Source organism: Dasypus novemcinctus, chromosome 17, assembly GCF_030445035.2.
Source record: "Dasypus novemcinctus isolate mDasNov1 chromosome 17, mDasNov1.1.hap2, whole genome shotgun sequence".
Classification (NCBI taxonomy): Eukaryota; Metazoa; Chordata; class Mammalia; order Cingulata; family Dasypodidae; genus Dasypus; species Dasypus novemcinctus.
The window spans coordinates 2,482,224-2,506,983 of record NC_080689.1 but is presented as its reverse complement, the minus strand read 5'-3'; the positions used below and the strand labels follow the sequence as shown (position 1 = coordinate 2,506,983).

The 24,760-nt window shown below is 45.3% G+C and overlaps 1 protein-coding gene across 2 annotated transcripts in view; it reads left to right on the top strand.

Annotated features, from left to right (window-relative positions):
- Positions 1-6,919: 6,919 nt before the first annotated feature.
- MRPS5 (mitochondrial ribosomal protein S5) overlaps positions 6,920-24,760 on the top strand; it is a 36,356-nt gene continuing 18,515 nt past the window's right edge. Inside the window, exons 1-3 of one of the 2 annotated variants that reach the window (XM_058278089.2) lie at positions 6,920-7,070; positions 18,981-19,061; positions 23,332-23,469. In XM_058278089.2, the coding sequence (XP_058134072.1) occupies positions 7,058-7,070; positions 18,981-19,061; positions 23,332-23,469 (232 nt within the window). In that variant the 5' untranslated portion in view covers positions 6,920-7,057. Of the gene's footprint in view, positions 7,071-15,879; positions 16,110-18,980; positions 19,062-23,331; positions 23,470-24,760 lie in introns of those variants that run through there. The other variant, XM_058278088.2, reaches the window with a different exon arrangement.

The window sequence follows — 24,760 nt, the reverse complement described above, 5'->3', positions numbered from 1 at the left end:
TATTTAAACATGAGGTGTCTAGTCAATGCGGTTATAGTCAATTATAAGGAGTTTGTAAAACATCTTCCAAACTGAAAATGTTTAAATAGTTCTAATTGTAGAAGTCATTGTTAACTAAAGAAACTTAGATTGGTATTGGTAGCAGAAATAACTTCATGATAATAAACCTGTCCGAAGGCCACTGCAAAATACACATTTAAGTAAATGGTAATAAAAAGTTGTCTTGATTCTATTGGAAATATTCTGTTTTCATTCTAACAATGAAAAATAATATTTTTCCTCTATTATTAAAGTAAAGTACCTACTGTTATCTTCATAGTAAAATTGTGTAAGTAAATAGTCATTTGATATATGTATTGCGTTAAGTTGTTTAAAATATATATAAAACAAGGAATAAACTTTAACATTGTCAAACTCTTGTGCATTCGAACCAGGCCTTGTATACATTACAGGTGGCCTCTCCATGTGAGTTATTGGCTAGGCTGGTCACTGACCCCTCAATTAAAAATATGTGCTATATCAGTCTCTGGTTCTGCTCCTGAAGTCGATGGAAACTATATTACAGTTTCAAGCTCCTGCAGCCAATAATGACTCGGTACAGCCAAGTGTACAATGGATATCGCCTCCAGACTGGCACTGTTCCATGGTGCCAGAGAGCACTATGCACCAGGCTAGTAGAATACTGGAAAATCTCTGGAATACTGGAAGGATGCTGCAACTTGCTCACTGCGTTGAAGAACATGCTAAGTGGAGCCATGATACCAGGAGACTGTAAGTAAAACTTAAACACAATTGGCATTATGGCCTGCTCTCATGGAGAGATAACATGTAAAGTATTACAAACCTGAAACTCAAAACTAATAATGGCAACTCTGAATCCTTATGCATTAAGTAATACATTAGTTAATATTAAGTGCTGTACTTTTATCCTGTACTAAATATATGCCTAATAATTGTAATGTTATCTTTTCTATTTTGGATCAAGTGCAGAAGTATATTAGACATGTTAAATTCCTGGTAAAATCATTTTCTAAACAGTTAATAACATGTCTATAGAATAAGGTGGCAGTCTCAGCCAGTCTCAGTTAGCAAAAGTGAGGCTTGCTTGCTGATGGTGAGTCACCTATTGAACAAGTCAAAATTGCTAGAAATTGTACAATGAAAACCAAGGTGTATAAAATCTTTATTCTGTAGTTCTGATCACTCCCACAGGTGAAAACTAAGAGTATTTCCAAATTAGTGTTCTAATCCTGAGTGAAGCCAGTTGCCCAAGGAGTGCCAGTTCACCAGGAGCATCTGACAGAGCGAATGAGTGTCAATCATTGAACAGCTTGGAATGTGTCTTCAGACAAAGCTAAGTGTCTGTTGCAATTTCTCTCTAAAGATGGATAACTTAAAAAAAGAATATATATGCTGTTCCCACCAGCTTTTAAGGAATGCCATCTTTATAGGCACCTAACCTTGTCTACCTCTGTAATCCAATGTGTCCTCTTTTAAAAACAGGTATTCCAAAATTTTAATTAAGTTTGTTTCTTTCAGAGTGAACATCTTATTAACCATATGAAAACTTCATCCAACTTCGTACAGAATGCCAGATCCATCTTCCTCCAGTTAGAATAAATTAAAGAGTTTTTACACCTTATTAGGCAATGACTACAGCCCATGGCCAGCAGGAAGCAGTTACAGAAAAGAGATCATCTCCCTTCAGCACCCCTTTTAAATTAAAGGTGTAAACTCTTTAAAAGTAAAATAAAAGTAATAGATGGATCTGGAACCTGACTGGAAATCCACGTGAGTGCCAGTGGCAGCAGAATAACTGCGGAAGGCCCCTGCCCAAGATTCTGCTGTCCAGAATGAAAAGTTCTAAACTTCTAAAAACGGTCCTGGATGCTGTACTAAAGACTGATAAATAATCAGTCAAGACAACAAACAGCCATCCACCTCATAGCTCCAACAATAATTATGCCAAAGCTTAGCAAGTAACCTTTGACAAAAGGGGGGAATGATGTGGGCTATGGGTGGAAGGCTCTTTGTCTCTTCAGAGATAACTAAGTTGTTTGACTTGTGGGTGTGGAACGGTGGGGGGCTGCAGTCCTGCCCTTGGGGACTGGCAGCAGCTCCAGTCCCAGGAAATGTTTAACAATGCGGGGGCTATAAACTTTAAGTATTTAGGGGAAATGCAAAAACCAAATATGCTAAAGGCTTATCTAGAATGTCTGGAGTCCATGCTAAAAGCTTACCTAAGATGTGGAAGATATATGCTAATTGAAGCCTATTGAGAACTGAAACAAAGGGACCATTTGGCCTTTCCTCTCTGTATAAAAGACGTTTGAAAATCTTGTTCAGGGCTCGGGATTCAAACTGAAAGCTCCCGAGTCCGGTCGGCCGTCAATAAACCATTTTTCCTTCTCAAAATCATTCCTGAGTCCTGGCCTCTCTATACTCAAATAATTGAACTTCTCTTAAATTCCACAACAGGGGACACTAGCAAAGTGACAGGTTGATTTGTTTAGGTCATTTGTCCAGGTAGGTGCAAGTGGAAAAGCCATCCACCTTTGATGAGACCGGAATTTTCCAGAGGTATTTATCGTGATTGCCTGATTACAGCTGGCATATCCAGAGGTCAGTAAGGTTGAGGTGATGACTACTGTTGGGGATAATCTAAGAATGGTGTTAGAATGAGTATGTTCTGAGTTAACAATTATAATAAAGAGGAAAGAAAAGTGGAAAGAAACCAATAGGGGTGGATGATGACCAGGGCGTATGGAAAAGAAAGTATGATTGTACGCAAGCTAATGAAAAGCAGGTCTTGATCTGACATCTTGGACACATCTATGCACTATCCAAGGTCGTGTATTTGTTCCAAGGTCTTGGGGCAGCTGTGTACTTCTGAGGATGAGCTGTTTCTAGAGTGTCTCCGAGGATCCTCAGTTTGAGGTCCTCTTTTGGCATAGCTTTCTGAACGCATTGATTCTGAATTGTTTATTTAGTTGTGAAATGTGTACCCAAAGGCGGTCGCCCTGGAGCATGCCTTGGATAAGGTCCCTGCTGATAAGATTCCCTGGGTTTTTCTTCTGACACCTCTTCCAATAGACACAATAGCCTGTTTGAAGACCATGATGAGGCCGTCTAGAAAGCTTTGTGGGAAGATGGCCTTAACCTGGCCGTGGTAGAGTTAGGTACAGAACGAGTCCTTGCTGTATTTTTCCATGTCTGCGTGCAGCGGGGTAGGGTCTAGTAGCGGAGGTGGAATTCCTCACTGCGTGGCCCTTCCTGTTACCAGGTCATAGGTGAATAGCTGATGTGCCCCGAGGGAGTGGGCCATAGGGCCTCAAGGGCTTCTGGGACTACCTTTGGCCAAGGGAGCTGTGATAGTCTGGAAAAGAAAAAAAAAAGGGAGGAAGGGAGGGAGGGAGGAAGGAAGGAAGAAGGAAGTGGGTTTTGAAATAATCCATTCCTGTGAGTGTGGGGCCCTTTTTTTTTAAAGATTTATTTTTTAAATTTTTATTTCTCTCCCCTTCCCCCCACCCGCCCCAGTTGTCTGTTCTCTGTGTCCATTCGCTGTGTGTTCTTCTGTGGGAATCTGTGCCTCTTTTTGTTGTGTCATCTTGCTGCGTCAGCAGTCCATGCGTGTGGCGCCATTCCTGGGCAGGCTGAACTTTCTTTCACACTCTCCTTATGGGGCGCACTCCTTGAGTGGGACCCCCCTACATGGGGGACACCCCTGCATGGCAAGGCACTCCTTGCACATCAGTACTGGGCATGGGCCAGCTTCACACGGGTCAGGAGGCCCTGGGTTTGAACCATGGACCTCCCATGTGGTAGGTGGACGCTCTATCGTTGAGCCAAGTCCGCTTCCCTTTGGGGCCCTTTTGACTGGACTATGTCAGTGAGGTGTGACTCAGGTTGCGTCTCCGTCCTCTTACTGAAGCGTTATATAAACAGAGACAGAGAAAGGAAGCTGCTATTCTGATCCACCACATGGGAGAGGACGCGAGGACGGCCAGCAGCTGAAGCTGAAGCCCCAACAGGCCAGGCCCGTGGAGCAGTTCACGGCCGAAGAGACCAGCCGTGTGCCCGATGCTCACCGCTGAACGTGGGAAGAAAGTGGCGCAGCCAGCACTGAGCAAGGAGGCCTGGAAGGAGACAATCTCTGTGCCTGGCTGCCCTCGACTGAGCTCCAGGAGATGGCAGACTCTGGAGGGGACAGCAGGGACCTGGCAGAGAGCCGCCATCTTCACCACATGGCAGCACCCAGGACCAGCAGGAGCTGACCGTGGTGAGAAAGCGTCTCTGATGGTACCTTGCTGTGGACTTTTCACTGCCTTGGAGCTGTAAGCTTTTACCCCAAATAAATTCCCATTATGGAAGCCAGCCCGTTTCTGGCACTTGGCACTGGCAGTGCTGTGGCAAACTAAGACAGGAGCTCAAGTGTTTCTCCAAGTTTTGCTAACTTAATGTAAGGATGCCATCGGTTCCTTCAACCTTTTCAGAAGATTGTGGATGGTGAGTGTTACGATTTGAGCTGTCTCCCTAAAAGACACGGTCAAGCCCTAACCCTGCTCCCGTGAACGGGTCCTAGTTTGGAAATAGGGTTATTGGCAGTGGAATTAGGCAGGTGAAAATGAGGTTGGGCTGAGCAGGGTTGGCCCTAATTCCGTGTGACTGTCCTTACGAGGAGGGAGCGGCGTGAGATGACCGAGGCAGAGAGCGCCACGGGCTGCCAGCGAGCCACGGCCCGGCGGGGAAAGTCACGGCCAGGTCCTCCTCCTCCTCGGGCTTCAGGAGACGCGCAGTCCTGCGACACCTCGATTTCAGGCATTTAGCCTCCAGACCCGAGACGACACAGTCCCGTGGTCAGGCCACTCAGCTGGTGGCATCCTGTTCCGGCAGCCCTGGGAATCTGACCCAGCAGGGGGTGTGACTTTTTTTTTAAAAAGATTTATTTCCCCCTCCCCACCCCTGCCGTTTTTGCTGTCTGTGTCCATTCGCTGTGTGGTCTTCTGTATCTACTTCTCTTTTTGTCTTCTCTTCCCATTTTCTCTCCTCTAGGATTCACTGGGTTAGATCCTGGGGACCTCTGATGTGGAGAGAGGTTCCCTGTCAACTGCTCCACCTCAGTTCCTGGTCTCTGCTGCGCTTCACCTTGACTCTCCCCTTTTCTCTCTTTTGATATGTCATCATCTTGCTGCATGACTCACTTGTGGGGGGCACTGGCTCACCACGTGGGCACTGGTTCACCGCACCGGCAGCTTTCTCTTCTTTTTCACCCGGAGGCCCCAGGGATCAAACCTGGGTCCTCCCATACGGTTGGCAGAGGCCCTATCACCTGAGCCACATCCCCTTCCTGCAGTGTGACTTTTGGGCAAGGGGTAATGTCTTGTGGGGCTCTTTTATCATGGGGCCATAGAACGTGTGCCTTAGTCACTTGCTATAAAAGCTGGGAAACACAAGGTCAGGACTAAGGCTTTGGTTAGAGACCTTGCCTCTCGGAACCCAAACATGAACGGGTCTTTTTGTTTTTTTTTTAGGAAGTACTGTGGATTGAACCCAGGACCTTGTACATGGGAGGCAGGTGCTCAACCACTGAGCTGTGTCCGCTTCCCAATGTTCACGGGTCTTCTCTCACCTGCAGATGGCTTTTCAACAGCCTCCTTCCATGGGTGTCCCTAACTTGAAGCCCCCGTGTCTGTCTGTGCAAGAGCCATCTGCACAAGGCCCTGGGGTTGTCACTCCCTCAGAGGTACCCTCCTGAACCTTGACCGACTCTTTTTTTTTTTTTTAAGATTTATTTATCTCCCCCCCCACCCGACTCCCCGCTTCGGCTTGTTTATTGCTGTCTGTTCTCTATGTCCATTCGCTGAGCGTTTTTTTTCCCGAGTCTGCTTGTCTCCCTCTGTTGCGTCATTTGCTGCGTCAGCCCTCCGTGGCGCACAGGCAAGCCTGCCTTCACCAGGAGGCCCCGGGACGCGAACCCAGGGCCTTGCATATGGCAGACGGGAGCCCGACTGATTGCGCCACAGCCGCTTCCCTGGATCGTTATTCCTGGGTTCAGTTCCCAGTGCCTCCTAAAAAGACGAACAGAGAGCAGACACCAAGCACAAATGACCAGGGGGGAGGGAAGAAGTAAATAAATAAAATAAAGCTAAAAAAAAGACCACAATCCCGTTTGCAAAGTCACGTCTCTCCCTATCAAATTTGAGAGGGTGATGTCACAGGTTAGCCCAGGAAGGCCCAGCTCACCCAAGAAGTTAGAGAATTCCTAATTTGTGGGAAAGAAAGGCATGTTGTTTCCATGGAAGCAAGTTACTTCCTTGACCACTGAGTCATGCTGTCTCCATAGCTATATGTGCAGGTCATAAATCTAGAAAGGAGATGTGTACACTCAGGTGGAACGAGGACTAGGTAGAACGGGACAACCTGGGCAACAAGACTTATGGGTATGTTTTCTCAACAATATAATAGAACATTGAAATTTTGAACCTTGATTTATAATCGTAGATTTTGATCCATTGTGTTACACAGGTTGAGGTAATGGGAATAGTTAGCTAGGATAGTTGCTGGTTCTCACAACTGCTTGGGGTATATAAAGAAGCCCCTGAGATTAATAAACTTGTCTGATGAGCTTGAGGCTTCAATGCTCTCAGATCCCCTGATCCCGATCTCTCTTTGTCTTTCATTCCCCATACCCCTCGGGTCCACAACTCCGACACTAATTCTCTCCAAGCTGGGATCCCACTAAGGAGCGGGCGTTTTTCCTGAGGGAGGAGAGGATTTGCGGAGCCCGTGCCCTGGGCACCCCCGTCCCCCGCCTCGACAGCTGGCCGCCTCCTGCACCCCTGGCACGCAGGAAACCAGGGAGGACGCCGGAAGGAGAGCTTGGTCTGGCTTTCCTGGGGCCCCCAGCAACCTCTGTCGAGATGGACGCTCGCCTGGGAAGGACCACGACGCTCTGGCCCCAGAGGCCGGCCAGCACCGCGGGCTCTGCGGTCAGATTCTGCGCCCCCCGCCAGTGCTCCTCGGACTTTGTTCAGCACAGCACCAGGAGGAAGGACAGATGGCCAAGGGAGGTGAGAGGAGCAGCCTGATTCCCCCAAGAACGCCAGGCAGGACCCAGAGCAGGGCCTCGGGCCGGGCCGAGAGGGACACCGCGCCCGAGGGCCGGGGCTGTGGCTGGCAGCCAGGGCCCGGGCAGAGCGGATCCCAGCGGGGCCTCCAGAGAGGTGGGGAAACAAGACCACCCAGGAGCACAGAGGGGCTGTGTGGGAGGAGCCGGCTCCGGGCAGGGGACGCGCAGGGGACGGGAGCTTGCACGTGGCCCTCGGGGAGGCTCTGGGCACACCGGGGTTGGGGCGCCGGCTCGGGGGGCTGGAGGCCCGGCCTCTTGCGCTGCTGGGCCGGGAGGGCCCGTGGCTTCCTCCAGCTGGTGCTGGGTGGGAATGGGGCAGTGGGCGGCCGAGTTCTGGCCATTCCAGGCCGGGCGCTGCAGGGGCTGTGGACCCGAGTGCTCTGGTCAGACGTGGCCTGGCCATTTCACACTGGTAGATTCAGTCTCCAGGGCCAGGGCCAGGGGTTTCTGGCTCGAAGTGTCTGGAAGGGAAGCAGAGCTATTAAAATCATTGCTTTATTGAGACATATTCACGCACCAAGTCGTGTAATTAAAGTCAATGGAGAACTACAAAACCCAGTTTAGACTCTTTTTATTTGAGGTACCAGGCCAGGGATTGAACCTGGGAAACGTATGTGGGAAGGTCGTGCTCAACTACTGAGCCACACTGGCTTCCCTGAGTTCCTGGGTTTTTTTCTCCCATGAGGCACTGGGAACCAAACCCAGGACCTCCCACGTGGGAGGTGGGAGCTTGACCACTTGAGCCATAGCCACGCCTCAGGCAGGCTCTTTTAATTTTCCACCTCCCCAACCCTTCTGTCCTGCTTTTTTTGTGTGTGTGTGTTTGTTTGTTTGCTGTGTCCATTTGCTGTGTGATCTTCTATATCTGTTTCTCTTTTTTTTTTTTTTTTTAAAGATTTATTTATTTATTTAATTCCCCCCCCTCCCCTGGTTGTCTGTTCTTGGTGTCTATTTGCTGCGTCTTGTTTCTTTGTCCGCTTCTGTTGTCGTCAGCGGCACAGGAAGTGTGGGCGGCGCCATTCCTGGGCAGGCTGCACTTTCTTTTCACGCTGGGCGGCTTTCCTCACGGGCGCACTCCTTGCGCGTGGGGGCTCCCCCACGCGGGGGACACCCTTGTGTGGCACGGCACTCCTTGCGCGCATCAGCACTGCGCATGGCCAGCTCCACACGGGTCAAGGAGGCCCGGGGCTTGAACCGCGGACCTCCCATATGGTAGACGGACGCCCTAACCGCTGGGCCAAAGTCCGTTTCCCTGTTTCTCTTTTTGTCTTCTCATTTTCCTCCTCTAGGATTCACCAGGATTTGATCCTGGGGACCTCTGATATGGAGAAAGGCAGGCAGGACTCTTAATTGTCCCCCCCAGCAAAGAACTACAGCCAGCTAGGTGCTGGCTGAAGGTGAAGGAAATATTCAACAGGTCATGTAAGAAGGCACCACCACCCGTTGCAGAAATGAGGACTGTACTAGTTATGAGTATTTTCTCCTTATTTTGATATGCTTAAATAAATATTAATGAAATAATTTTGTTTACTTGCCCTCTGTTAACCCCTTATTAACTACATAAGATGTTTTGATGATGGTTAACTTTATATCTCAGTATTAAATTCCAGGATATAAAAGGGGAACATGAATCAGCTAGAGAGAATGAACATAATTCAAATACAAAAAGTATCTTTGTATTCTCTTTTGGGAAAGGGGAGTTGTGTTCGCAGTTGCCCACAGGATGGGCATGTCATGTTGGGCAGAAGGACGACTCTGCTGTCATCTGTATTTGGAGGTTAAGTGTGGCTTAAGGAGATGTGTACAGGCCCCAAGATGACACTGCGGTGGCTGTAACGTCTATCGACTTGGCTGGGCTGAACTACTTTTCTGCACGTGGTGGCTGGATACCAAAGGGGTGAGAGTGGAAGCTGCCAGCTGTTGCAGCCTGGAAGTGGCAGGCACCCCCTCTTTCCAAGGCACTCGTCAGATCTCTTTTCGTGTCCCTTTCTCTCTTTCTTAATAAATTCAGGGAGATGGCTAAAGAGATTAAAGACATCAGGAAGACACTGGATGAGCACAGAGAAGAATTTGAAAGCACACATAGAAAAATAGCAGATCTTATGGGAATAAAAGGCACAATAAGTGAAATTAAAAATACGCTGGAGCAATATAACAGCAGAGTTGAAGAGGCAGAAGAAAGGATCAGTGAGCATGAAAACAGGGCCTCTGAACACTAATATACAAAAGAAAAGATAAAAAAAGAATGGAAAAGATGGAACAAGTTCTCAGGGAACTAAATGATGGGAAGAGATGTGCAAACATACATGTCATGGGTGTCCCAGAAGGAGAAGAGAAGGGAAAAGGGGCAGAAGAATATTTGAAGAAATAATGGTAGAAGATTTCCTAACCCTATTGAAGGACATAGTTACTTGTGCCCAGAAGCACAATGTACTCCTGTCTGAATAAATCCAAACAGACCCACCATGAGACACATACTAATTAGAATGTCAAATGCCAAAGATAAAGAGAGAATCCTGAGAGCAGCAAGAAAAAAGTTATTTATATATACAAGGAATGCCCAATAAGATTAAGTACTGATTTCTCATCAGAAACCATGGAGGCAAGAAGGCAGTGGTGTGATAGATTTGAGCTACTGAAAGAGAAAAATTGCCAGCCAATAATCTTATACCCAGCAAGACTGCCTTTCAAAAATGAGGATGATTTTAGAATATTGACAGATAAACAGAAACTGTGAGTATTTGTAACAAAGAGACTGGCTTTGCAGGAAATATGAAAGGAAGTGCTACACATGAAAAGAAAAGACATGAGAGAGAGAGGCTTGAAGAGAGTCTATAAATGAAGAGTATATCAGTAAAAGTAACTAAAAGTGTCAAAAGAGTGGTGAAAATAAGACATGACAGATAAAACCCAAAGATCAAAATGGGTGAGGTAAGAACTGACTTTACACTAACAACATGAAAGTTAATGGATTAAACTCCCCAATCAAGATGGAGACTGGCAGAATGGATAAGAAAATATAAGCCACCTATATGCTTTCTACAAGGGACTCATCTTAGACAAAGAGATTGAAATACGATACAAATTAACTGAAAGTGGAAGGCTGGAAAAAAGATATTCCATGCATGATGTAACCAAAAAAAAAAAAAAAAAAAAAAAAAAAATCCAGAGTAGCTATATTTATATTGGATGAAATAGACTTTAAAATCAAAGCTGTTATTAGAGACAAGGAAGATCATTATATACTAAGAAAAGGGGCAATTCACCAGGAGGAAATAACAATCATGAATCTGTACACCTAACTAGGATGCCCTAAATTACATGAGGCAAACACTGGCAAAACTGAAGGAAGAAAGAACTGTCTCTACAATAATAATTGGAGACTTCAATACACCATTCTCAGTATTGAATAGATCATCTGGGCAGAGGATCAATAAAGAAATAATATGATAAACAAATTAAACCTAATAGACATGGACCGAACACTCACCCCAAAACAGCAGGATATACATCCTTCTCAAGTGCTCATGGATCTTTCTCCAGGACGGATCACATGTTGGGTCACAAAGCATACCTCAATAAATTTAAAAAGAACAAAATTATACAAAGCACTTTCCCTAATCATAATGGAATAAACCTGGGAATCAACAACAGCCAGAAAAAGGGGAAATTCACAAATATAGTAGATTAAACAACACACTATTAAATAATCAGTGGATCAAAGAAAAATTGCAAGAGGAATCAATAAATATCTTGATGTAAATGAAAATGAGAACACGAACACAAACATATCAGAACCTATGGGATGTGGTGAAAGCAGTGCTAAGAGGGAAATTTATAGCTCTCAATGCTTATATTAAAAAAGAAGAAAAAGCTAACATCAATGACCTAACTACACAGCTGAAGGAATAGAAAAAGAACAGCAAACTATGCCCAAAGCAAGCAGAAGGAATGAAATAACAAAGATCAGAGCAGGAATAAATTAAATCGAGAACAACAACAACAACAACAACAAAAAACAACAGACAGAATTAATGAAACCAAAGTTCTTTGAAAAGAGCAACAAAATTGACAAACCCTTAGCTAGACTGACAAAGAAAAAAGAGAGAAGATAAATAAAATAAATAAATAAATAAAAGATAAATAAATAAAATCAGAAATGAAAAGGGGCACATTACTACTGACCCTACAGAAAGAAAAGAGATCATAAGAGGATACTGTGAACAACTGTATGTCAACAAATCAGACAATGCAGAAGAAATGGAAAAATTCCTAGGAACATACAAACAACCTACATTGACCCTAGAAGAAATAGAAGACCTCAACAAACCAATCACAAGCAATGTGATTGAAACAGTTATCAAACAGCTCCTCAAAATGAAAAACCCAGGACCAGATGGCTTCACAGGTGAATTCTACCAAGCATTCAAAGAATTTAATACCAATCTTACTCAAACTCTTCCAGAAAATTGAACAGGAAGGGATGCTACTAAACACATTCTATGAAGCCAATATCACCCTAATACCAAAGCCAGATAAAGATGTTACAAAAAAAGAAAATTACAGACCCATTTCCCTAATGAATATGGATGCAAAATTCAAAATACTCATTAATTGAATCCAACAACACACCAAAAGAATTATTCATCATGATCAAGTGGGTTTCATCATAAGCTTGCAAGGGTGGTTCAACACAAGAAAATCAATCAATGTAATACACCCCATTAATAAATCAAAGAAAAAAAATCACACGATCATCTTGATTGATGAAGAAAAGACATTTGACAAAATCCAGCACCATTTTTGATAAAAACACTTGAAAAGATAGGAATTGAAGGAAACTTTCTCAACACGATAAAGGGCATATATAAAAAACTCACAGTTAACATTGTACTCAATGGTGAAAGACTGAAAGCTTTCCTATTGAGATTGGGTACAAGACAAGGATGCCCACTGTCACCACTGTTGTTCTATATAGTGCTAGAAGTTCTAGCTAGAGGAATCAGGTAAGAAAAAGAAAAAAAAAAGCATCCAAATTGAACAGGAAGAAGTAAAACTTTTGCTGTTTACAGATGATATGATTCTATACCTGAAAAATCTATAACAAAGCTACTAGAGCTAATAAACAAATTCAGCAGAGTGGCAGGATACAACATTACTATGCAAAAATCACTAGTGTTTCTATACACTAATAATGAGTAATCTGAGGAGGAAGTCAGGAAAAAAATTCTATTTATAATAGTGAAAAAAAGAATGAATCAAATATATAGGAATAAACTTAACCAAGGACATAAAATATTTCTATTCAGGAAACTACAATGCATTGCTAAAAGAAATGAAAGAAGACCTAAATGAATGGAAGAAAATTCTGTGCTCATGGATGGGAAGACTAAATATCACTAAGATGTCAGTTCTACCCAAATTGCTACACAGATTCAATGCAATTCCCCCCCAAATTCCAAACAACCTTTTTTAAAGAAATGGAAAGCCAATTTTAAAATTTATTTGGAAGGGCAAGAAGCCCTAAATAGCCAGAAACATCTTAAAAAGGAAGAATGAAGTTGGAGGAATCTCACTTCTGGACTTTAAATCATATTACCTAGCTACAGTGGTCAAAACAGCATGGTACTAACATAAAGATAGACACATAGACCAATGGAACCAACTTGATGGGTTCAGAAACAGACCTTCACATCTATAGTCAAGTGATTTTTGACAAGGCTGTCAAACCCATTCAGTTGTCAGAATAGTCAATTCAACAAATGGTGCTGGGAGAACTGGCTATCCATACCCAAAACAAAAAAAGAGGACCCCTACCTCATACCTTATGCAAAAATTAAGTCAAAATGGATCAAAGACCTAAAAATAAAAGCAAGAACCATAAAACTAGAAGAAAACGTAAGGAAACATCTCCAAGACGTGGCGGTAGCTGGTGGTTTCTTAAACCTTATACTGAAAGCATGAGCAACAAAGAGAAAAATGGATAAATGGGACCTCCTCACGCTTAAACACTTTTGTGCTTCAAAGGATTTTGTCCATAAGGTGAAAGAGTAACCCACTCAATGGGAGAAAAGAAATGGAAATGAATATCTGATAAGGATTTGATTTCCATGCAATATAAAGAGATCATACAATTCAACAATAAAAGAACAAGCAATCCAATTAAGAACTGTGCAAAAGACTTAAATAGGCATATTTCCCAAGAGGAAATACAAATGGCAAAAAGCACATGAAAATATGTTCATTATCACTAGCTATTAGGAAAATGCAAATCAAAACTACAATGAAATATCATCTTACACCTCAAAGAATGGCCATTATTCAAAAACAGAAAACAAGTACTAGAAAGGATGTACAGAAATAGGAACACTCCTTCAAGGATGGTGGGTGTGTAGAATGGTGCAGCCTCTGTGGAATACAGTATGGCGGTACCTCAGGAAGTTAAATATAGAACTGCCATATGGTCTGGCAATCCCTCTACTAGGAATATATACAGAAGAACTGAAAATAGTAATGTGAACAGACATTTGCACAATCATGTTCAAAGTGGCATTATTCATACTTGCCAAAAGGTGGAAACAACCCAAGTGTCCATCAACCAATGAATGGATAAACAAAAATGTGGTCTATAAATACGGTGGAATACTACGCTCCCATAAGAAATGAAATTGGTACACATATGGTAACATGGATGAACCTTGAGGACAAATGCTAAATGAAATAAGCCAGACACAAAAGGACAAATATCGCGTGGCATCACTAATATTAACTAAACACAAGGAATGAACACATGGAGTTAAAACCTAGACATTAGGTTATTAGGAGAAAGAATGAGAACTGAGAAGGGGTACTGAGGCTTAATGAGTATAGATTTTTCAATTAGCTTGACTGTAAATATGTGGAAATGGATAGAGTTGATGGTAATGCATTATAGTGAGTAAAACTAACACGGCTGGTTTATAAATGTGATTATGGCTGAAAGGGGTAACCTAGGGATTTAAATGTCAATTAAAAGAAAGCTAGAGAATAATCCAGGGAATGAATAACATAATGAACCTGGAGGTGGATGGATTCTAGTTAATAATATAAATACAAGAACGTTCTTTATGATCTAGAACAAATGTATGTCACTATTGCAAGGTGGTGAGAATATAGTGATGCATGGGAAAAATACAATTAATGTAACTCATGGACTATAGTTAACAGCAATATTGTAATATCCCTGCATCAGCATCAAAGAAGGTGCTATATCAAAGCTAAGGGTCAGTAATAGGGGTGTATGGGACTTTTTCTTTTGTGCTAAGGAAAATGATCAAAGGTTTACTGGGGTGATGACTGCAGAACTCTGTGGTGGAAGTGAGAGCCACTAAGTGTACACTTTGGATAGAATGTGCAAGACAGGGGACTGTAAAACACAGTGAACCCTGTGGTGGAAGATGGACTGTGGTTAACAGTACAACTACGAGAGTGTCTGCTCGTGAACTATAACAAATGTACACTACTACTACATGGTGTTAATAACAGGGGGAGTATTGAAAAAATATACCAAGCGTACACTACGGACCATCGTTAGTGGTAATAGTTTGATCATGTTCTTTCATAATCTGTAACGTTCCACAACGATGTAAAGTGTTGGTGGACAGATGATGTATGGGAATCCTGCACACTATGCATATTGTTTTGAAAGCTCACAATTTCTGTAACTAAAAAAAAAAATCATGGGAAATGGACTTGGCCCAGTGGTTAGGGCGTCCGTCTACCACATGGGAGGTCCGCGGTTCAAACCCCGGGCCTCCTTGACCCGTGTGGAGCTGGCCATGCGCAGTGCTGATGCGCGCGGGGAGTGCCGTGCCACGCAGGGGTGTCCCCCGCGTAGGGGAGCCCCACGTGCAAGGAGTGCGCCCGTAAGGAGAGCTGCCCAGCGTGAAAGAAAGTACAGCCTGCCCAGGAATGGCACCGCCCACACTTCCTGTGTTGCTGACGACAACAGAAGAGGACAAAGAAATAAGACGCAGCAAACAGACACAGAGAGCGGACAATGGGGGGGGGGGGGTGTTAAATAAATCTTTAAAAAAAAAATCATCTGAGCTTTAAACAAGGAAAAAAAGGAAACTAGGAATAGATAAAGCAACCGCGTCCATTTTGATAATTTTTGGACCTAGCTTGTCACTCTTGTACTTTTCTGGTTGCTTGAAAATTTTACAGTGATCTTAAAGGTCAGAGGTCTGTCTGAGCAGGATTCCCCGACTCCGACAAGACATCCCCATCGTTGCTTCTTCTACTTGCAAGTGAAAACGCGTGGGTTGCCTGGGAGTGCACAAATGGTGTGAAGCGAAGCCGGGCTTAGGGCTGGGATATGCCTGTGCGACCCCAGTGAGCATCAGAGGGCGTGTGAAATCCAAGGCAATGTGATTGCGTAAAGAACCTAATGACCCAACGACCTTCAGAGTGCCCGCACTGCTGGCTGGGAAGAGTGCGCAGCGCCATCTCCTGGGCGCCGCGGGCTGCGCGGGCTGCCGACCTCCCCCGGCGGCAGGACGGCTCCCCCCTCGCCGGCCCCGCCCCCAGCGGCGCCCCGCCCCACCTGCCCGCCCAAGCCCCGCCCCCAGCGGCGCCCCGCCCCGCCTGCCCGCCCAAGCCCCGCCCCCAGCGGCGCCCCGCCCCGCCTGCCCGCCCAAGCCCCGCCCCCAGCGGCGCCCCGCCCCGCCCGCCCGCCCAAGCCCCGCCCCCGGCCCTAACGCGAGGACCCCGGGCTGTCCGCGGTCGCGCCGGGCCGGCTCTGTGCGGTTGCCGGCGTGGGCGACCCCCGGGGGCCTGCTCCGCGTCTTGGGCCTGTGGTCTCGGGTGGCCGGTCGCGGCCGAGGCCCGGCGTCTCGCTGGCAGCAGTCGCGGCGGACGGAGGACGCGGGCCTGCGCGGCTCCATGGCGGCGGCGGTGCGCGCTGCGGGCTGCCTCCGCGCGCTGAGCGGCGCGCGGGCGGGTGAGAGCGGCGCCCGGGGCGGCGGGGGCTGGCCCGCGGGGCGGGGTGGGCCGCCGGGGCCTGCGGCGGGCGAGAGGCCTGCTCCGGCCTGGTCCGCGTGGCTGGAGAGGCGGTAGCCTGGCGGCTCCTGCCCCCCGCCCCTGGTGGTCTGCAGCCGGGGAAGGGCCGTCTGTCCATCCGCTCTTGGCCAGCGCCACCCTAACTCTAGGAACCGCGTCGTAATAGGCTTTGCCTTCCTAGGCCCTCCGTTTTACTATAAACCCACAGTGTGGCATTCGTGGTTCCGGAATCCACTGAACTCTAAACGCCCATAAGTTCTTACTTATAACCCATTTTAGTGCAGACTTGACCTGACGTTATTTGGTGGGAAATCTGACCAGAACAGTCTTTGCACGTGTCCAGGATGTGCCCACCTCGTCTTTCACTGCGCCCTTCAGTTAGCACTAGCTTTTGCGGCTTCCCTCCATGCGCGTTACGAGGTGCCAGGCAGCGTCGCAAGCTCCTTGTGTTTTCCTCACCTCATCCTCAGCACCGCTGTGGGTGAGATGCCTTTACTGTTCCCACCCGACAGATGAGAGAATGAGGGCGCTGGGGAGAAACTTGACAAAGTTAGCCTGGGAGGACGTCAGGGTTTCCATCCACGCCACTTCGCTAGAGTCTCTTCTTTTTTTCTTTTTCTTATTTTCTTTTTCTGGCATGTAACTTTTTTTGGGGGTAAAAACTTTATTGAGATGTAATTCACACACTCTTTACCTAGAGTGTACCGCTAATGGTTTTTAATGTATTCACAGAGTTGGCAGTCATCACAGTCAATTTTAGAACATTTTCATCACCCTCCAAAGAAACTCTTTGCCGTTTAACTGTTACCCCTGCCGTTTAACTGTTACCCCCTGCTTTAGTTTCCTCCGCTGCTCAAGCAAATACGTGCAATGGATTGGCTTAAACAGTGGGAAGTTATTGGCTCAGGTTTTAAAACTGGGAGAGGTTCGGGTCAAGGAGATGCTTTCTTCCAGCTTGCAGGCCTCGGTCCTGGGTCCTCATTTTTCCTGTCACGTGGCGCTACTCTTGGAGGGCTCTGCTGGCTTTCCCCTTTTCACCTGGTTTCCTTTGACCTTCAGCTTCTGGCTGCTCCCTCTGGCTTTCTCTGTTTGAATTTCATTCTGTTTATAAAGAAGTCCGGTGATAGGATTAAGACCCGCCTGTTCAGGTGGGCCATACCTGCACTGAAGTGAGCTCATGAGAGGTCCTGCTTACAGTGAGTTCACACCCACAGGAGGGGGCGACAGTTAACAACACGTTCTCCTGGGGTACCCAGCGCCTAACCAGCACACCCCATAGCTGCCCGTCCCCACCCTCCAGCCCCAGGGAGCCACGTGTCTGTTTCCTGTTGCTATGGATTTGCCTGTTCCGAACACAGCATATAAGTGGCGTCACGTCATATGTGGACTTCTGTGACTGGCTTCTTTCACTTAGCATAATGTTTTCAAGGTTCACCCATGCCGTCCGCATGTCTTAGTGCTTCATTCCTTTCTTTGGCTGCATACTATTCCATTGTATGGATAGACCACATTTTGCTTATCCAATCATTAGTTGAACCTTGGGGTGGGTTCTGCTTTTAGCTGCTGTGAGTGCCGCTGCCATTAGCATTCTTGTACAGTTTCTATGTGGACGGGTGCGTTCATTCTCTTGGGCATATTCCTAGGAATGGAATTGAGGCATCAAATAGTAACTTCATGTTTAATTTTTTGAGGAACAGCCAGACTTTTCCAAAGCAGCTGCACATTTTACAGTTCCCCGGCAGTAGATGAGGGTCTGATTTTCCATGTCCTGCCAACATTTATCTTTTTTTAAAATTTAACTGTAATCATCCTAGTGGGTGTGAAGTGGCATCTCGCTGTGGTTTGATTTGCGTTTCCTAACGGCTAGTGATGTTAAGCATCTTCCCATGTGCTCATTGGCCATTCGAATATCTTCTGTGCAGGACTGCCCATTTGTCATTTGGATTTTTTTCCTTTTATTATTGAGCTGTAACAGCGCTTTATATATTCTGGATATAAGTCCCTTATGAGATAAACGTTTGGGAAGTATTTTCTCCCGTTCTGTGTGTTGTCTTTTTACTTTCTTGATAATATCCTTGGAAGCACAAAATTTTAAAATTTTAACCAAGTCTGATTTTTCTAGTTTCCCTTTTGTTGCTTGTGCTTTTATTGTCTTATCTAATAAATCATTGCTTAAATCAAGGTCATGATTTCCCTCTGTGTTTTCTTCTGGTTTTGAGTTTTATGGCTTTGGTTCTTACACCTAGGCCTTTGACCCCAGTTGAATTAGTTTTTGTACGCGGTGTGAGATGGGGTCCCCCTTCATTCTTTAGCCCATGGGTGCCCAGTTCTCTCGGCACATTTGTTGAAAAGACGCTTCTTTTCCAGTTAAGCCGACTTGGCCCCCAGTGTGACTTGGTGAGCAGTTGTCTGACTGTACCCGTGGGCATGAGTGCCCTTTGGTAAGCGCTGCTCTGTGGAGGGGGCACGGGGTAGGCACAGCTGGCTGCTGCTCCAGGCAGCCAGGAGCACACCCCAGGGACACGGAAGCGTGAAGGAGCAGCATGTGCATGAGGCACCGACTGTGAGTCTCTGTGGCCTGAGGGAGTGTGCAGCTGGCAGGTGGGTCGCTTTTTGACGAGAATCTGCAGGGCTTCGAGACTGATCAGAAAGAAAAGATTTGCTCTACTGCCAGCTCCTTGGTCATGGGGCCTAGAAGTTATTCATTTATTTTTCGTGCTTCTTTTACTCTACAGATAGTTACTGTTTGAAATGTTCTTTTCATGCAGAAGTATATCTTTTTAAATTTAATTTTTATCTTTTTAATTTACAGGTCATTTCTGGTCGAGGCAGCTTTATCTAAACACCTTCTCAGCAGCTTCCATTTTAGCTCTGAAGACAGGCCTCAGCATTGGTGAGCTCCATTTGTCTAGCTACCTTTCTTAGAAGAGAAAGCAGTACTTACGTGTTTTTTAAAATGTAAATAAATGGGACACCTTCTTTATAATGGATAGATATAGGTTCTAAAGAGTATTTTTTAGAATTTTTCTATGATTGCACTATAGTTCAAGACTTTAAAAAATCATAGCTGCCATTTACTGGGTAATCGCTGTCTCTGACTTGTAAAGTTATCTTGGTTAATCCTCACACCATCTTTACAAGGCCTTAGTGTTCCTGTTGAACAGGAAGGAGGGTCCGAGAGGCAGGTGACTGCTCAGGGCACAGCCTGGAAGGGGCGGGCGGGGCCAGAGCTGAACGGTTCTCGGTCTTTGTGGGAGGCGTTTGCTCCCAGCACCTTCACAGAGCAGGGTCCTCCCTCTGTTTACTCTCCAGGAAGGAGGGATGGGCAGGGGTCTCCTACCCTTGCTGCACCCATGCTGGGCTGGTGGTTAGTGAAATCCTGTCCTTTCCCCATGGTCAGGGTGGAATTGGAATCTCCCTGTGACTTGTGAGTCAAGTTCTAAGTGCTGGACTTGACTTGGAGTCCTGCCCCCGTTCGTCTTGTTAACACTGCTCATCCAGGTGTCTTTATACCTTGATCCACAGGTCCAGCAGTGGGGCGGCACACCTGGGCTCTCCCTTCATTTGTTCGTTTGCTGGTTGGTTGGTTGATTCATTCATAAACTATGTACTCTGCCCTTTAGCTTTGAGCCAGTGAGTGTCCCGGACCGGAGGTGATCTGGGGCTTGGACGAGGAGTCCATGGGGAGGCCAAAGAGGGCACCTTGGCCGAGGGAATAGCCTGTGGGGAGACCGTGGGGGTGGGAAGAGCGTTGGCTGTTGAAGGGATGGACAAATCCTTTACCCAGCTCTTCCTTCCTGAACCTTGGCGCCCTCACCTGTGAAATGGGGTAGTAGTAACTATTTTGAAGATTATTGTATTGTTAAAAATACTGTACTTCAGACTACTGAAAGGTTTGTATCTTCAAATCAGTTCCCTTCCCGTCTTCCTTTCATTCTTTCAGTTTCTTTTGGTTTCATTTCTAAACTTGCTGTGTGTATTAGCATCGTTAACCGAGTCATCAGTACTGTTTCTTCTTTCTTTCAGCATAGTTGTAAGCATACTTTTGATCAAATCTATGGGCAGAGTTTGTATTATTAAATAGACATATATACATCGTCCATAGCTGAGCTAAATAGTAGTAGACTTCTATGACATTTACTTTTTCCTAGCGTTAATAATTGCCTTACTTTTTAGAACTTTTTTAGTTTTGTTTGTACATGTTACTGTATTTTTCTAAATGCTGTAACAGATTGATCACATACATAGCAGTAAGTTTTCCTAAAATCTAACACACCACTAATCAACCAGTTTGATTTAATAGAAGAGAATTAAATTGAAAGTCTTCATGGTAAAAACTGTTAAACACTGAAATGCTATTCAGAGGGAGATTGTGAAACCTGTGGGGGCAGAGTCTGTGTGTCTCTTTGTGGAGGTTCTCCCAAGCTTGGTGGCCCACTTTAGACTCCTGGGTGATTATTTCCTGAGATGGAGAATTCATGGTCTAAGATGAATAAGAATCCAAAGGATTAGGGCAAATGGGTTACTGATGGATGATAATCCGTAACTGAGCTTCAGGATGTGACTTGGCATGAGCTGCTGCCACCTCCTTTTTTTTTCTCAATTAGATCTAATGGATACATATAAGTTTTTTTTTAAGATTTATTTTTTATTTATTTCTCTCCCCTTCCCCCCCAAGTTGTCTGGTCTCTGTGTCCATTCACTGTGTGTTCTTCTCTGACCACTTCTATCCTTATCAGCGGCACCAGGAATCTGTGTCTCTTTTTGGTGCGTCATCTTCCTGTGTCAGTTCTCTGTGTGTGTGGTGCCATTCCTGGGCAGGCTGCCCTTTCTTTCGTGCTGGGTGGCTCTCCTTATGGGGTGCACTCCTTGTGTGTGGGGCTCCCCTACGCAGGGGACACCCCTGCGTGGCAGGGTACTCTTTGCACGCATCAGCACTGTGCATGGGCCAGCTCCACACAGGTCAAGGAGGCCCGGGGTTTGAACTGTGGACCTCCCATATGGTAGGCGGACGCCCTATCCATTGGGCCAAGTCTGCTTCCAACGTTTTTTTTTTTTTAATCACTGTATAATTTAAGCAAAATCAGCCAAAGGGGTTCTGATGCAAAATACCAGAAATTGGTTGGTTTTTATAAAGGGTATTTATTTGGGGTTGGAGCCTACAGATAGCAGGCCATAAGGCATAAGTTAACTTCCCTCACCAAAGTCTACTTCCATGTGTTGGAGCAAGATGGCTGCCGACAGCTGCAAGGGTTCAGGCTTCCTGGGTTCCTCCTTCCAGGGTCTTGCTTCTCTCTGGGTTCAGGGTTCCTCTCTTCCTGCGGCTGACTTCTCTTTCCTCTGTGAGCTTACTTCCCTGGGCTCCAGCTTAAGACTTCAGCATCAAACTTCAACATCAGAAAACCCTCAACTCTGTTCTTTGCCATGCCTTTTATCTGTGAGTCCCACCTACCAGGGGGGTGGGGACTCAGTGCCCTAATCCTAACTCACTCATGCCCAGGTACAGATCAGATCATAAACATAATCCATTGTCTATTTTTGGAACTCATAACCATATCAAACTGCTACAAGTGTGTTAAGAGATTTTTTGCTAAACTCCAAAAGTCAGTTTCTTTCTACTTTTGATGATTGGACCTTTTTAGGTCCAGTGCATAGTTGGTAGCAATGAATACTATTTTGGTCTTTAGAGAAAGATTAAGAGAGTTCTAAATCTTATGGTAGTGGCTTTTATACTTCTTGAAGTGTAAAAAAGATGGTAATAGTAAACAGTCTAAGATTAAATTTATGCACAATTGATATTTTGTTGAAGAGTTGAGTAGGTTGTAAGAAAAGGTACATTGTAATCAGTATAATCAGATTTGGATTGAAAAAGTCCTGAATTTATTTAAAATGAGAAGTTAGTATTTTGTGTTTACTTTCATTGTGCGGTCCCCTTAAGTGAACTGATAGGACCAGAAGGGCGTCAGGCTGTTGGTTGAGCCCTTCCCCGCCTCCGTGCAGCTGGAGGGTCTGGTTCTCTGGTTTGGAATTGGTGTTCTAGTCCCATCAGCTAGCCTGCGACTGTTGACAAGTCGCCACCAGGTTGGTCTGTTTCTTATTTTGCAAAATGAAGGAGTTGGATTGAGTGGTATTTAGTACAGTAGACTTTATCTCATTTTAAATGTCTGTATGCAGTGGTGATACTTTATAAGTTACCACAGTTATTTAATATCAGTTTTTCCCTCATGCTTAACCACATTCTGTCTTGTTGCCTTTCAAAACCATTTCTGGTGTTTAGTCTGCTGTGGTGAGAAAGCAGTAGCTGTTACTATAACTTCTCCTAGATTTGAAAACAGCTGTCACATTTTGGCTTTCTTTTATTCAAGCTCAATACCCCGCCCCAGCACTAAAGGGCTGTTTTAATCCCATTATCATGTCTGTTGTTGAGAATATGTGGAGTGTTTTTTATCAGTATTCCCTTTTGCGCCTATCGGCTGATCCTAGCAGGCCTGCTGTTTCCTCACTGGACCCCCTCATCCATGGGGTTGATACAGTGGCTGCCCTACGACATGGCTGTTGAAAAAATGTTGTTATAGTAATATATGCAGATGGTTAGAAAAACGCAAAAATACACAAAGTCAGTCTCATATTTCCTCTCACATGCATCAGCTACTTTCCCAGAGGCAACCATTGTTACCAGTTTCTTGTGTATCTGGAGAGGTCTATAAAATATATTTGTATCCCCACTCTCACCCTTTTTTTTTTTTTTTTTTTAAGAAGGTACTGGGGATTGAACCCAGGACCTTGTACATGCGAAGCAGGTGCTCAAACACTGAGCTACACCGACTCTCTCCCCATTGTTTGAACGTAAAGTGTTAGTACTCTGTGCTGCTCTGTGCCTTGCTCTTTCCTTGTAACCACAGCATTGGCCCGCTTTTTCCCCGTCCATGCACTGCAGGACACTGCTGGCCCAGAGCAGGCGCTTGCGCCCAGGCGGTGCAGCCAGGCCCTGGCACCTACAGACGTACTCCTTTTTTAAAAGAATGACTGTCCTCAAGCTATGTTGTTAAAAGTTCAGGATTCTAGTGACTTGTTAAATTAGTCATGATTAATTATTTAGTGCCAGCAGTATTGCTCCACAGCCATAGAACTCTGACTAACGTTTTATTTCCCTCTTCCTCCAGGCCCTTTGTCACCCCCAGGACCCAGAGATCACCGACCTTTTGCCAGCTTGAGCCATGCGCTCCAGACACAGTGCTGTATTTCTTCTCCCAGGAGCTTGGTGGGCCAACAGCATAGACCCTACAGCTTCTTCACTAAGTGTATGTAGAATGGCCACAGACATCCCAGTTCACAGAACTGAGGAGAATCAAAGGTGTTTCTCTATCTTAAATTTTCTTTTTGGGAAGCAGATGTGGCTCAAGCAATTGGGCTCCCACCTACCATATAGGAGGTCCAGGGTTTGATAGCCAGGGCCTCCTGGTGAAGACAAGCTGGCCCACGCAGAGTGCCGGCCTACGTGGGGTACTGCCCTGTGCAGGAGTGCTGGCCAATGCAGAGAGCCGATGCAGCAGGATGATGCAACAAAAAGAGACACAGAGGAGAGACAGTAAGAGACTTGGTAAAACCAGGGGGCTGAGGTGGTGTAAGAGAATCGTCGCCTCTCTTCCACTCTGGGAAGTCCCAGGATTGCTTTCTGGAGCCACCTAATGAGAATACAAGCAGTCACAGAAGAACACACAGTGAATGGACACAGGGAGCAGACAGTGGAGGGAGGGGGAGAAATAAATAAATCTTTAAAAAAAAATTTCTTTTTAACACTTTAATGACTATGAGGTATTGTTAAAAGAAAAACTTTCTGTCACATACCTCCTAGGACGGTCTCACATCTGGCCTTTTTACTTGTACTGCCCTTTGAGGAGCAGTAGTTTACTTTGGTCGCCTCCTTTGGGGTACCTAAGGTCTAAAGGGCGCTGAATTGTGGCCAGATCCTCTTAATTTAGATTTGATTTAGATCAAATTCCCATTGATTTAGAACATATCTCTGATACTCTTTTAAGAGATCTCTTATGCTTGAATTGAGGAGAAATGGATATGGTTAATTTTTTAAAAACGCATTAAGATCTCCTAAGGCTAATATTGTATTTGTCAACCTACCCGTCTGCTATAAAGGTCTACCATTTAAGTCCCTTTGATACAAATGGGCCAGTTATCAAATTGGATGCTATTTTGAACTGTACGTGTATATATAATGTGAACTTTATTTCCTGTGACTGTGATAGTCAACAGAAAATAACAGAAGGAGCAAATAGCAAATGCATTCTTTATTTTTTTAAAGAGTAATTTTAAAAAATTTCTCTCTCCTTCCCACCTCCCATCCCTGTTGTCTGTTCTCTCTGTCCATTCGCTGTGTGTTCTTCTGTGTCCGCTTGCATTCTTGTCAGCAGCACCGGGAATCGGTGTCTCTTTCTGTTGCATCATCTTGCTGTGTCAGCTCTCTGTGTGTGTGGCGCTACTCCTGGGCTGGCTGTGCTTTTTTCGCACAGGGCGGCTCTCCTTGCAGGGCACACTCCTGCGTGGCACAGCACTCCTTGTGCGTGGTGGCTCTGCACC